Below are 15,113 nucleotides of genomic sequence, written 5' to 3' on the forward strand. Positions count from 1 at the left end.
GGCAGGCAGATCACTTGAGGACAAGAGTTTTGAGACCAGTCTGACCAACATGGCAAAACTCTACCTCTACTAAAAACACAAAAATTAGCGAGGTGTGGCCAGTCGCAGTGGTTCACGCCTGTAATCCCAGCACTTTGGGAGGCTGAGGCGGGTGGATCAGGAGGTCAAGAGATTGAGAACATCCTGGCCAACATGGTGAAACCCCGTCTCTAGTAAAAATACAAAAATTAGCTGGGTGTGGTGGCACTTGCCTGTAATCCCATCTACTTGGGAGGCTGAGACACAAGAATTGTTTGAACCCAGAGGCAGAGGTTGCAGTAAGCCAAGATCGAGCCACTGCACTCCAGCCTGGCGACAGAGCAAGACTCCATCTAGAAAAAAAAATTAGCCAGGTGGCATACAACCATAATCCCAACTACTTGGGAGGCTGAGATAGGAGAATCACTTGAAACCAGGAGGTGGAGGCTGCAGTGAGCCAAGACCATGCCACTATACTCCAGCCTCAGTGACAGAGCGAGACTCTCTCTCTCAAAAATAAATAAGTAAGTAAGCAAGTAAGTGAGGGTATAAAAGAAGTAATTATGGTACCCAAAGGCAGTGAGTGCTTGGTGAACATCTCTGTTCCTCGGAATTATCCAGGTAACAGACCAGGACCAGGAGTAAGCAGTCCCAACCTGGTATGGTGACTCTGTGATGTCAGGTACCAAAGCTCCCTCAATCCTATCATTCCACAAACTTTATTTTTTTATTATTTTTAATTATTTACTTACTTAGAGACAGAGCCTTGCTCTGTTGTCCAGGCTGGAGTACAGTAGTGTGATCTCAGCTCACTGTAACCTCTACTTCCCAGGTGATTCTTCAAGTGATTCTCTTGCCTCAGCCTCCCTGGTAGGTGGAATTACAGATGCCTGCCACCATGCCCAGCTAATCTTTGTATTTTTAGCAAAGACTGGGTTTCACCATGTTGGCCAGGCTAGTATCGAACTCCTGACCTCAGGTGATCTGCCTGCCTCGGCCTCCCCCAGTGCTGGAATTACAGGCGTGAGCCATCACGCCTGGCCTCCACCAACTTTAGAATTTTATTCTCATCTACTTAAAATATGCTTTAGACATCTTTTGTAACATATATAATTTTAACAAAACAGGATACTACACTTAGTTTTGTAACCTCCTGTGTACACGTCTAAAAGCAATATATTTTAAATGGATCTCAGAAGACAATGTCTCAGACCAAAAAAAACAGAGCTAAGGTCATCATAACACTGATATTAATTTCATGCTACTCAACACTAAACAGCCCAATATCCACCTTCCTCCCCAAATCACTCACCTGGTCAGTTTAATAGTGTTGTCTAGGGAAGCAGACAGTAGTAAGCCTCTGGAGCAACTGTTAAAAGCTAGTCCACGGATCTGTTTGCCATGCATCGGAATGTACTGACTGCTTTTCATGTTGGCAGTACTTAACATCTTAACACCAAAGCCTGTCAAAGGCAAGAGAGTATGAAACAGATCACTGAAAGTGAACGTAGGGCAATGCAAACTACTTTTTCAAGTAGCTCCTTTGTCCACCTTTCTTAGCATGCAAGTCCTTGGGAATCACCTGGCCAAACAAAATAAAAATTCTCCTATGTTATAATTTATTTATTTATTTTTGAGATAGGGCCTCACTCTGTCACCCAGGCTGGAGTGCAGTGGTGTAATCTCGGCTCACTACAACCTCCGCCTCCCAGTTCAAGCGATTCTCCTGCCTCAGCCTCTCAAGTAGCTGGGACTACAGGCATGTACCAGCACGCTCGGCTAACTTTTGTATTTTTTGGTAGAGATGGGGTTTCACCATATTGGCCAGGCTGGTCTCCAACTCCTGGCCTCAAGTGATCTGCTCATCTCAGCCTTCCAAAGTGCTGGGATTATAGGCCTAAACCACCATGCCTGGCCTATAATTTCTTTCAAAAAGTACAACCCAGGCTGGGCACAGTGGCTCATGCCTGTAATCCCAGCACTTTGGGATGCCAGGGTAGGTGGATCACCTGAGGTCAGGAGTTTTGAGACAAGCCTGGCCAAGATGGTGAAACCCTGTCTCTACTAAAAATACAAAAAATTAGCTGGGCAAGGTGATGGGTGCCTGTAATCCCAGCTACTCAGGAGGCTGAGGCAGAAGAATTGCTTGAATCTGGGAGGCAGAGGTTGCAATGAGCCGAGACTGCACCATTACACACCAGCCTGGGCAACAAGAGTGAAACTCTGTCTCAAACAAAACAAAACAAAACGAAAAGAAAAAGAAAAGAAAAAAAGTACAACCCATGCTTGCCTCATAACCATGAAGAGAAGAAAAAAAGAAAAAGTATATTCCATTCCAAATGTCCAGGTAAATGGATAAACAAGTCTATCGTATACACATGTAATGGAATACTACCCATTAAAAAGGAATTAACTACTAATATACACTACAATAAAAAATTATGCAGAGAGAAAAGAAGTCAGAACAAAAAATAATACTGTATGATTCCTTTTAGGTAAAATTCCAGAAAATGCAAACTAATCTTCAGTGACAAAAAGCAGTGACTGCGTGGGGATAGAAACAGGAGGGTGGGGCAGATGAGATTACAAAAGGCCATAGGGAAACTTATGGGGTAATACATATGTTCATGGCTGAGTGTGGTAACTCATGCCTGTAATCCCAGCACTTTGGGAGGCTGAGGTGAGTGGTTTGCTTGAATTCATGAGTTCAAGACCAGCCTGAGCAATATGGTGAAACCCCATTGCTACAAAAAATACAAAAATTAGCTGGGCGTAGTGCTGTGAGCCTGTGGTCCCAGCTAACTGACAGGTTGAGGGGGAAGGATGGCTAGAGCCCAGGAGGTAGAGGTTGTAATGAGCTGAGATCACGTCCCTCTCCCTGCATTCCAGCCTAGGCGATAGAACTAGATCTTGTGTCAAAAAAAGTATAAATAAATAAAATAAAGTTATTGTGATTGTAGTGATGGTTTTAGGGGTGTATTACATATGTGAAAACTCATTAAATTGTATATGTTGAATATTTACAGTTTATTGCCTGTCAATTATACTCCAATAAAGCTGTTGAGACAGAATATTTCATCTGAACCACGGACATTCTAGATGCAGAAGAGTGAACGATAAAGAATGAAAATAAATAATTTGTCAAGATATGTCACATCTGTGTGAAATGAAACGAAACAGATGACATTTCAAAACTCACATTCCTGAAGGGGGAGAAAATAACCAACAAAAACATGTCCTTTTTTTTTTTTTTTTTTAAAGAAATGGGGTTTCTCCATGTTGGCCAGGATGGTCTAGATCTCCTGACCTCATGAACTCGGCCTCCCAAAGTGCTGGGATTACAGGTATGAGCCACTGTGCCCAGCCTAAAAATATGTCCTTTTAAAACTATTAAGTACTTTATGTATATGTATGTGTGCGTGAGCCTCTCAACTCAGACCTGGTATCAGTGAATAGAAAAATTTATGATAATCTAGAGATTCCACTCAACCCTTCATACACCTAAGTTTGGTAGACATAATTTTGAAGCATTTGAATGGAAGCTCTAAGTGGGAAAACAGAAGAAACCACACTAAAGACAAGGGGTCTCACAGTTGGCAGAAATCGTATGCTGAAGATAGCAGAAAGAAACATACGCAAGATTTAGAAATGATTTAATTGAGCATTTGAAAAGATTTGGTTTTCAACATTTAGAAAATCTAAAATTAAGCTTAAAAAGCACAAAATATGTTGAGAGAACATTAACCTAGTATTAATAAAACAATCAGTGTACTTCCTAAATTCTCTTATTTGGAAATTGTTAACCTGAACACTACTGAAAGTAAGTATTAAATTTTGTTTCACCTTGAATTAACCCTTAGAATAGTGCTTTGTCAAACATTTCCAGTCTAAAATGAATCTGTAAGTTGAATAGGACATATACGTCCTTCTCCTTGGACTACATCAAGGACTTCACCATCTCCTGCTTTACCATGGTTATCAGTATTTCTATTTTTTTTTTTTGAGACGAAGTTTTGCTGTTGTCACCCAGGTTTGAGTGCAATGGTGAGATCTCAGCTTGCCACAACCTCTGCCTCCTGGGTTTAAGCGATTCTCCTGTCTCAGTCTCCCGAGTAGGTGGAATTACAAGCATGCGCCACTATGCCTGGCTAATTTTGTATTTTTAGTAGAGATGGGGTTTCTCCATGTTGGTCAGGCTGGTCTCGAACTGCCAACCTCAGGTGATCCGCCCACCACCTCAGCCTCCTAAAGTGCTAGGATTAAAGGCGTGAGCCACCACGCCTGGCAGTTATCAGTATTTCTACCCTCTTTGTTAATAAATTTATAGAATGAAGTCAATAGACAGTAACGACATCTTTGCAGCACCCTGGGGTACTTGCATTAACAAGGGACTGATAGGGAAAGGTAATTTGGTGAGCTGTGGTAAGTGTTTGCCCACTACTGAGTCTCGAATCTTTCAAAAAGGGAGAGGAAATAAATACATGGAGTCTAATAAAGAACATGAAAACTGGGATTCTAGACTGTTTACCTGGAAGAAAAGAGGCCTGAGGAGAAGGCTGTGATATCACCAGGCAGCTCAGGGCATCACAGTATGCCATGGTCCGGCAGTTTCCTGCCTGAGATACTATGAAGGTCTTTTGGAAGTGGTACTTGTGCTGGCCCTGGCTGGAGGGTAAGCCACTCAGGACACATGCTTGGGAGCCCCTGGGTTGCTTTAAGTTCTGATTTTGATGTGACGTAAGTTTTTGCAAGTCCTAAAATGAAAAAGATTTTATGAATACAACGCTTTTAATTTTATATTCCCCTCAAACACAATTCCTTGATCTTATACAGAAAGATTTCTTATCCATTATACGAAAACGTTAACATGAATCCTAGACAAATGCTGAGTTTTTACAGTATTTCAACAAGCAAGTGAAATAAAGAGAACCCAGCATCATAATGCAAGTGGTAGAAGTCCTTAATGTTGGTTTTGTTTGAAGTCCTTTAAAAAAAAAAAAAAAAAGACAGGGTCTCACTCTGTCACCCACGCTGGAATGCAGTGGTGCCATCACAGCTCACTGTAACCTTCAAACTCCTAGTAAAGCCCTCATATGACTGGTAGATTTAGGAAAGTAAAATTATTTATATAAGTTGGAATTCTTGGCTGGTTATTTAATTTTTTCTAAAATTCAGATTGTAAGGCCAGGTGCAGTGGCTCACCTGAGGTCAGGAGTTTGAGATCAGCCTGGCCAACAGGGTGAAACCCTGTTTCTACTAAAAATACAAAAATTAGCTGGGCATAGTGGCAGGCGCTTGTAATCCCAGCTACTCGAGAGGCTGAGACAGGAGAATCGCTTGAACCCAGGAGGCAGAGGTTGCAGTGAGCCAAGATCATTATCACTGTACTCCAGCCTAGGTGACAGAGTGAGACTCTGCCTCAAAATAAATAAATAAATAAATAAAATAAAATTCAGACTATAGGTATCATAAAATATGTAGTAAGTTTTGAACAGATTCCCTAATCAGAAATAAAATAATGAGTTGGTCATGTTTATTTTCTAAACAACTTGGCAAATCCTATTTATTTCTGAGATGAATATATGTAACATTTAGATTCTTCTTCCATTCCTATTCCAAAAGTTCTTTGGGTTAGAAAGGACAAACGTACCTCAACACGGCTTTGAAGCCTAGTGCACTCATCAGTGAGGACCTGCAGTTGGAGCCGGCACTGTGCTGATTCTAACTCGGCCTTCTTCCTTAGCATCTGCTCCTTCAGTAGGGAACTAGAGGGGTAAAGCCAGCAACACATGGGGATTAGGAAGGCTAGAGAAGACTTCCCATCAAGATAGCAGAGTTAAGTTCATGCTATGATGCACATACTTTGCTGTAAATATGTTATGACAGTGAATAAAATACAAAAAGAGAAAAATCTCTCCAGAAATAAGTTTTGAGGTAAGCAGGGAGTAATTGTCAGGAATTTGACTACTACTAAAAAACAAAGACTCAAAATGCCACAGGCAAAACAAGAGAACAGAGCCAATCTAGTGCTTTAACTAAGGCAAATTATAAAAGATTAAACTGATAGGTTAAAAGGCCAAGGTTATTGGATTAAAAAGAAAACAATAAGCCTTTCGTTGTTCATGAGATACTCAAATAACATAACCCCAAAAAGAATCTGAAGTTAAAAAGAGTGAAAGTATACATCAAGCAAACACTAACAAAAGACCAATTAGAAATAAGGAAAAAGCACAAATAGGCAAAAGGAGGACAATGTAACATAAGGACACATTCACCAAGAATAACAATCATACTTTTGTATGTACCTAAAAACAGGCTCAAAATATGAAATGCAAAGATAGAATTCCACTCCAATGAGATATGGAAGAAAAAGATATAAAGATTGGAAGAGATAAAGCTGTTTTGAGATGGAGTTTCGCTTTTGTTACCCAGTGCAATGGCGTGATCTCTGCTCACCGCAACCTCCGCCTCCTGGGTTCAAGCAATACTCCTGCCTCAGCCTCCTGAGTAGCTGGGACTACAGGCATGCGCCACCGTGCCCAGCTAATCTTTTTTTATATTTTTAGTAGAGACGGGGTTTCACCATGTTGACCAGGATGGTCTCAATCTTTTGACCTCGTGATCCACCCGCCTCGGCCTCCCAAAGTGCTGGGATTACAAGCGTGAGCCACCACGCCCGGCCCGATAAAGCTGTTCTTATTAGGTTTATGGCAAATTCAAGAGAACCCACAAACAATTACAGTTTAGCAAGGTTGCTGGACTCAAGACCAAGAAAATTAGATCAATAGCGGACTCCATATCAGATAACTGATTAGGAAATGTAATTTTAAAAATGTATTAACGGGGGCCGGGTACGGTGGCTCATGCCTGTAATCCCAGCACTTTGGGAGGCTGAGGCGGGTGGATCATGAGGTCAAGAGATCGAGACCATCCTGGTTAACATGGTGAAACCCCGTCTCTACTAAAAAATACAAAAAAAAAATTAGCCAGGCATGGTGGCGCATGCCTGTAATCCCAGCTACTCAGGAGGCTGAGGCAGGAGGATTGCCTGAACCCAGGAGGCGGAGGTTGCGGTGAGCCGAGATCGTGCCATTGCACTCCAGCCTGGGTAACAAGAGCGAAACTCCATTTCAAAAAAAAAAAAAAAAAATGTATTCACAACAATTTTAACAGCAATCTAGAAATACAGTCATGTGTGGCTTAATGATATGGGCATGTTCTGACAAACATGTTGTTAGACAATTTTGTTATATGAACATTACAGAAGGTACTTACAGAAACCTATATAGTACAGCCTACTATGTACCTAGGATACTGTTGCTCCCAGGCTACAAACTTGTATAGCATGTTATCATACTGAATACTATAGGGAATTATAATAGAGTGGCATTTATGTATCTAAACATAGAAAAGGTAATGCATTGTGTTAAGACATTTCTTTTCTTTTCTTTTTTTGAGACTGAGTCTCGCTCTGTGGCCCAGGCTGGAGTACAGTGGTATGATCTTGGCTCACTGCTATCTCTGCCCCCAGGTTCAAGAGATTCTCCTGCCTCAGCCTCCTGAGTAGCTGAAATTACAGGTGCATGCCACCACGCCCACCTAATTTTTGGATTTTTAGTAGAGACAGGGTTTCACCATGTTGCCCAGGCTGGTCTCAAAGGTATGAGCCACCACAACCGGGGCACTAAGACATTTCAGTGAAAACAACATCACTTACACAACAGAATTTTTCAGCTCCGTTATAATCTTAGGGGGCCACCATTGTATATGCAATCTGTCATTGACCCAACAGTCATTATGCAGCATGTGACTGTAAAGTAAAAGGCTAGGCAGGACGTTTATGAAGCAAAATATACTTGTGAAAGACACAAGAAAATAGTGAATAAATGGAAGGATATTACATAATGTTCATGACTGGAAAGACTAACCACAACAAAGATGGTACTTCTTAAGTTACTCTATAAATTTGATGCAATTTCAATCAAGATCCCAAAGGCTTTTTTCATGAAACTTAAGAAATGAACTTTAAAAAATTAATATGGAGAACAATGCCAAAAATAGCAAAAGACACTTTTGCAGAACAAGGTGGGGGGACATATTTTAAAGCTACAATAAATTATAACTTGGAATATTGGAGCAAGAATTAACAAAAAGACCATGGAACAAGAGTACAGTAGTGCCCCTTATCTAGTTTCATTTCCCATGGTTTCCGATTATCTTCTATCAACCACAACCCACAAATATTGAGATATGGTGAGAGAGAGATGGAGACCACATTCCACATTCACATAACTTTTATTACAGTATATCGGCATAATCACTCTATTTTATTATAAGTTATTGTTGTTAATCTCTTACTGTTCCTAATTTATAAATTAACCTTTAGATTTGTATGTATAGGAAAAAAAATACTATAGTTTCAGGCATTCACTGGGGGCTCTTAGAAGATATTTACTGTGGCTAAGCGGGGGACTATTGTAGTCCATTCATACATGAAAACTTGATTTTTTTTTTTTTTTGGGAGACAGAGCCTCACTCTGTTGCCCAGGCTGAAGTGCAGTGACACGATCTTGGCTCACTGAAACCCCCGCCTCTTGTGTTAAAGCGATTCTCTCCTGTCTCAGCCTCCTGAGTAGCTGAGATTACAGGTGCATGCCACCACTCCTGGCTAATTTTGTATTTTTAGTAGAGATGGGGTTTCACCATGTTGGTCAGGCTGGCCTCAAACTCCTGACCTCGTGATCTGCCTGCCTTGGCCTCCCAAAGTGCTGGGATTACAGGCGTAAGCCACTGTACCTGGCTGGAAACTTAATGTAGGATAGAAGTAGCAATGAACACTTGTACAGAAAAAATATACCGTTTAGTAAATCATGAGTCAGGTGTGGTGCCATGCGCCTGTAGACCCACGTACTCGGGATGCTGAGTTTGGAGAACTGCTTGAGCCTAGGAGTTTGATGGTGCCACTGCACTCTGACCTTTATGATAGAGCAAAACCCTGTCTTTGTGATAGAGCAAGACGCTGTCTTTTTAAAAAAATTTTTCTTGACCGAAACATTCGTACAAATCAGTAAGGAACAAACAACCCAATACAAATGAATAAAATACATGAATTCTTTTGCTCACGAAAGAATACGTTCAACCTCAATTGTAATTAAGGTAATGTAAATTAAGGTGAAATACTACTTCATGCAATGAGACTGGGAAAAAATATTAAATCTAATATAAAATGGGCAAGGGGGCTGGGCGTGGTAGCTCATGCCTGTAATCCTAGAACTTCGGGAGGCTAAGGATCATGAGGTTAGGAGATCAAGGCCATCCTGGCTAACAAGATGAAACCCTGTCTCTACTAAAAATACAAAAAATTAGCTAGGCGTGGAGGCACACACCTATAGTCCCAGGTACTTGGGAAGCTGTGGCAGGAGAACTGCTTGAACCCGGGAGGCAGAGGTTGCAGTGAGCCAAGATTGCGCCACTGCACTCTAGCCTGGGCAACAGAGCTAGACTCTATTTCAATAAATAAATAAAAATAAAATTGGATTGGGTGCAGTGGCTCACACCTGTAATCCCAGCACTTTGGGAGGCCAAGGTGGGCGGATCACCGGAGGTCAGGAGTTCAAGACCAGCCTGAGAACACGGAGAAACCCGTCTCTACTAAAAATACAAAATTAGCCAGGTGTGGTGGTGCACAGCTGTAATCCCAGCTACTCAGGAGGCTGAGGCAGAAGAATTGCTTGAACCCGAGAGGCAGAGGTTGTGGTGAGCTGAGATCAATCCATTGCACTCTAGCCTGGGCAATAAGAGAGAAACTGTCTTACAAAAAAACAAACAAATAAAATTGGTAAGGGTATAGAAAAATGAGAAATCTCTCGTTTTTTTTTTAAACAAGAGTAATTCGACAATATCTAGGTAAAGCTGAAATAAATGTACCCTATAATAAAGCAATTCCATTGCTAGACCTGACTCTCATCAGCATGGCTGATATTAACAAAAACTGGAGACAACCTAAATGTCTACCAATATAAAATACAAATAGATAAATTTTGACTAGAGAACTAGAATACTATCAAGAAACTGAAATGAAAAAAACTAGAGCCACGTGTATCAACTAGGATATACTCCCAAAACATAATATTAAGCAAAAAGGCAAACTACAGAAGAAAAAATTATAATCTAACGTAACATTTGCATAAAGTATAAAAACTTTCTAAATCATACTATGTATAATTTACAAATACATATGTAGTTGATCAAATACATAATCACTCTTGGGAATGAACACCTAATTCACGAAAGCAGTTACCTATGAAATCAAGGAGAACTTAGTTCACAGGAAGGCTTCTAGTGTTCCTTCTTCTTTTTCTGAGACAGAGTCTTGCTCTATTGCCCAGGCTGGAGGGCAGTGGTACAATCTTGGCTCACAGTAACCTCCACCTCCCAGATTCAAGTGATTCTCGTGCCTCAGCCTCTTGAGTAGCTGGGGTAGCAATGATGCACCCTCATGCCCAGCTAATTTTTTGTATTTTGAGTAGAGACAGGGTTTCATTATGTTGCCCAGGCTGGTCTTGAACTCCTGAGCTCAGGCAATCTGCCTGCCTCAGCCTCCCAAAGTGCTGGATACAGGCGTGAGTCACTACGCCTGGCTCTTCTATATCTATAATTTACTCCTTCTTTAAAATTTTATTTCCTTTTATTCCTTCTTGACCTGGTCAACGGATTTATCTTTATTTTTTTTTTTTAGACTTTTTTTTGCTCTGTCACCCAGGCTAGAGTGCAGTGGCATGACCACAGGTCACTGCAGCTGCAACTTCCTGAGCTCAAGCAATCCTCCCTTCTGAGTAGCTGGGACTAAAGGCATGCACCACTACATCTGGCTAATTCTTTCCACTTTTGGTAAAGACAAAGTCTCACAATGTTGCCCATGCTGGTCTCAAACGATCCTCCTGCCTCAGCCTTCCAAAGTGCTGGGATTATAGGCATGAGCCACTATACTCAGCCTATTTCTTTTCAAAAAGGCTCAAAGCAAATGTGGCCAAATATAAAGATTTGATAAAATTGGGTACAAGGCTGTTTGTTTTATTAGTCTGTATTGGCATTTCGAAATTCTTCACTTTTTCTAAGGAGGCTGGAGAGTACAATAATTGACTATTGCAATCAGTGAACTGTTTTTAAATATAATCACCCATTAACAGCCACAACTATAGATTTTGCCTATTCAACGAAATTCCTCTCTGTATACATCTTCCATTATTTAAAAATGCTGTAAGTGAGTACTGGTTGGAATAAATGAGTAAAAACAAGGAAGAAAATTAAAACAATCTGTACGGTGACTACCTATAGTATTTTTCTCTTTCTTTTAAAAAAAATTTTAAATAGAGACAGGATCTCGCTATGTTGGCCAGTTTGGTCTCGAACTCCTGGCCTCAAGCAATCCTTTCATCTTGGTCTCCCAAAGTGCTGGATTACAGGAGTGAGCCATCGCATCAGCTGTGTTTTCTTTTTCTAGTTCATAAAAATGTGATCATACTACTAACATGCTTCCACAGGACAACACACACACACTTCAACACTGTATAGCATTCCGTCCAGGCACACACTACCGTTCACTCAACTAAGCAATCCTCTTCCCTTGGATTTTCAACAATGCTAAATGGAGTGTCATTAAGTAAATCTTTGTACACACCCTTTAATGCTTCCTTAGAACAACTGCCTGAGCAATTATTATTAGATCAAAGGCTTTTGAGACACATTTCCAAGGACGTCTCAAAATGACTTTGCCTGTGTACATCCTAACCAGTAAAGTGTAAGAGAATCCATGTCCCTGCACCTCTCTCAATGGTGCGTACATTCTTTAGTATTTTTGAAGCATATACTGAGTGGTGTTACTAGCAACTGTTTACGTGCTTCCAAAATCCTGGTAATTTTTTATATTGCACTGTATGTACAAAGCTTCACTTAAAGAATTTTCTGGGCTGGGCGCGGTGGCTCAAGCCTGTAATCCTAGCACTTTGGGAGGCTGAGGCGGGTGGATCACGAGGTCAAGAGATCGAGACCATCCTGGTCAACATGGTGAAACCCCGTCTCTACTAATTCAAAAAAATTAGCTGGGCATGGTGGCGCGTGCCTGTAATCCCAGCTACTCAGGAGGCTGAGGCAGGAGAACTGCCTGAAGCCAGGAGGCGGAGGTTGCGGTGAGCCGAGATCGCGCCATTGCACTCCAGCCTGGGTAACCAGAGCAAAACTCTGTCTCAAAAAAAAAAAAAAAAAAGAATTTTCTGTATAGAGAACTGCTGGGGGACTCAGGGAGATGAGAAGCAAAAATGGCAACAGTTAAGTAATGTGCCAGATCCTTGTTTAATGCTGTATGTTTAATGCTATATGTAAGGCAAATGATGCAGACTTTCTTCTGAAGATGATCAGACATGAATTATAAATAACAACATAAGACAGACTGCCAAGGATCCCCAGAGATCCAAGTCACAGGTCAAGTAAAACCTTACTACGAGTGACTCGTATATCCTTTTTCAGATGTACCTACAATGAACCAAAAGGGAACATTCCAGCCAGGCATACTCTCACCACCTACCTTTTCATATGTTCCTGTTCAGTGGTGTCCAAAGCTCGTAGGGTTCGGGCATAAAGAACAACAATGTCACTGTGCTTGGCTTTCTTGTTGCACTAAAGAATCCAATAGGACATAATTAGAGTGGTTCTAGGAATTTGCCTGACTTAACATGTTAGTGTGTCCTTACCTATGGTCCTTACCTGGGGACATTTTCGTACTTGTCCTTTGAGCCACGTGGAAATGCACTTATACCCAAAGAGATGCCCACAGCGTAATGCTGAGAGCCGGTGGTCCCCAGCACTGGTCCACTGTTCCAGACATATTGTGCAAGTGTCTCCTTCTTCTTCATCCACAGAAGCAGAAGGTGGCAGAGGCTTGGACTTCTGGGAAGATGGCTAGATGGATATCAGAGTATATTCGAATTAGAGAAAATGTAAAATCAATCTTGAAGAAGATGTGCAACTCTAAGAAATGAACAAAAGTGCAAAAAGGTGATACAAATGTAATTAAAAGGGCTGCAGAAAACTTGAAACACCTATGAATCACTTGTCATTCTAGAATGCAATGTGGCAAAATATAATATAAGCTATGAAAACTACACTACTCTTTGAGCTTACAAAATTCTTGGATACTTTTTCCTTCATTCAAACAAAGAAAAGCAGCTATCCATATAAAGATATAGCAGCTATAAAATATTTAGCTCATGTGTATCGGAGGAAAACAAAGAGAACAAAGAAAGGATATAAACAGCTTACAAGAAAACACAATGGTCGGTAAGTGTTTGCTTATAAAGAAATGTAAATTAGGCCGGGTGCGGTGGCTCAAGCCTGTAATCCCAGCACTTTGGGAGGCCGAGGTGGGTGGATCACGAAGTCAAGAGATCGAGACCATCCTGGTCAACATGGTGAAACCCCGTCTCTACTAAAAATACAAAAAAAATTAGCTGGGCATGGTGGTGCGTGCCTGTAATCCCAGCTACTCAGGAGGCTGAGGCAGGAGAACTGCCTGAACCCAGGAGGTGGAGGTTGCGGTGAGCCGAGATCGCGCCATTGCACTCCAGCCTGGGTAACAAGAGCGAAACTCCGTCTCAAAAAAAAAAAAAAAGAAAAGAAATGTAAATTAAAGAGAACATTTTCATCTATTAGATTGGTACGAATTGATGTCTGATGACACCAAGCAGTGTTAAGGGTAAATGAGATATGGACTTGTTTATATACTGTTGCCTTAAATATAAAGTGGCACCATTTGGTATTATCCATGAAAATTAAAACACATATATCTTTCCTTTGGCATAGCAATCTCTCTACTAGAGATATCTCATGGATATACAACCGTGCATTGCTTGACAATGGGAATACATTCTGAGAAATGCAGCCTTAGGCGATTTTGTCAATGAATGATCCCAGAGGTATTTAAACAAACCTAGACTGTATAGCCTATTATATACTTAGGCCATAAACCTGTATAGCATGTTACTGTACCAATTACTGCAGGCAACTGTAGCACAATGGTAAGTGTATTTGTGTTTCTAAACACAGAAAAGGTACAATAAAAATGTGGTATTATTATACATATATATTATATATATATTTTTTGAGACAGAGTCTCACTTTGTCGCCTAGGTTGGAGTGCAGTGGTGTGACCTTCACCCACTGCAACGTCCGCCTCCTGGATTCAAGTGATTCTCCTGCCTTAGCCTCCAAAGTAGCTGGAATTATAGGCACACACCACCATGACTGGCTAATTTTTGTATTTTTAGTAGAGATGGGGTTTTGCCATGTTGGCCAGGCTGGTCTCAAACTCCTGACCTCAAGTGATCTGCCTGCCTTGGCCTCCCAAAGTGCTGGGATCACAGGCATGAGCCACTGTGCCCGGCCTCGTATTATAATCTTAAGAGACAACCATCATACATGTGGCCTGTCACTGACTGAAACTATTATGCATCCCATGATCATAGTCACAAATATTTTCTAAGACAATTATTTAAGATTGTTTCGCCGGGTGTGGTGGCGCATGCCTGTAGTTCCAGCTACTCGGGAGGCTGAGGTGGGAGGATCGCTTGAGCCTAGGAGTTCTAGGCTATAGTGTGCTATGCTGATCGGGTGTCTGCACTAAGTTCGGCATCAATATGGTGACCTTCTGGGAGCGGTGGACCACCAGGTTGCCTAAGGAGGGGTGAACCCACCCAGGTCAGAAACAGATCAGGTCAAAACTCCCGTGCTGATCAGTAGTGGGATCTCGCCTGTGAATAGCCACTGCACTCCAGTCTGGGCAACATAGCAAGACCCCATCTCTATTATTAAAAAAAAAAAAAAAAAAAAAAAAAAAAGATTGTTCCATGAAGTCCACATGTGGTGATTCATGTCTACAATCCTAACACTTTAAGAGGCCAAGGCAGGAGGATCACTTGAGCTCAGGAGTTTGAAACCAGCCTGGCAACACAGTGAGACCTTGTCTCTGTTAAAAATTTAAAAAATTAGCCATGTGTGGTGGCACATGCCTGAAGTCCCAAGTAGTCAGGGGGCTGAGGTAA

General features: G+C 41.3%; 1 protein-coding gene across 1 annotated transcript in view; it reads right to left on the reverse strand.

The window, feature by feature from the left end:
- Positions 1-15,113, reverse strand: part of RFWD3 (ring finger and WD repeat domain 3) — a 50,713-nt gene that overhangs the window by 11,517 nt on the left and 24,083 nt on the right. Inside the window, exons 5-9 of the mRNA XM_012437519.2 lie at positions 12,781-12,975; positions 12,602-12,693; positions 5,669-5,783; positions 4,547-4,772; positions 1,331-1,481 (exon numbers count right to left, since the gene is read on the reverse strand). Coding sequence (XP_012292942.2) covers positions 1,331-1,481; positions 4,547-4,772; positions 5,669-5,783; positions 12,602-12,693; positions 12,781-12,975 — 779 coding nt within the window. The remainder of the gene's footprint in view (positions 1-1,330; positions 1,482-4,546; positions 4,773-5,668; positions 5,784-12,601; positions 12,694-12,780; positions 12,976-15,113) is intronic.

This window comes from Aotus nancymaae, unplaced genomic scaffold (genome assembly GCF_030222135.1).
Source record: "Aotus nancymaae isolate 86718 unplaced genomic scaffold, 86718_ANA_hifiasm-v0.15.2.pri h1tg000030l, whole genome shotgun sequence".
Lineage (NCBI taxonomy): Eukaryota > Metazoa > Chordata > Mammalia > Primates > Aotidae > Aotus > Aotus nancymaae.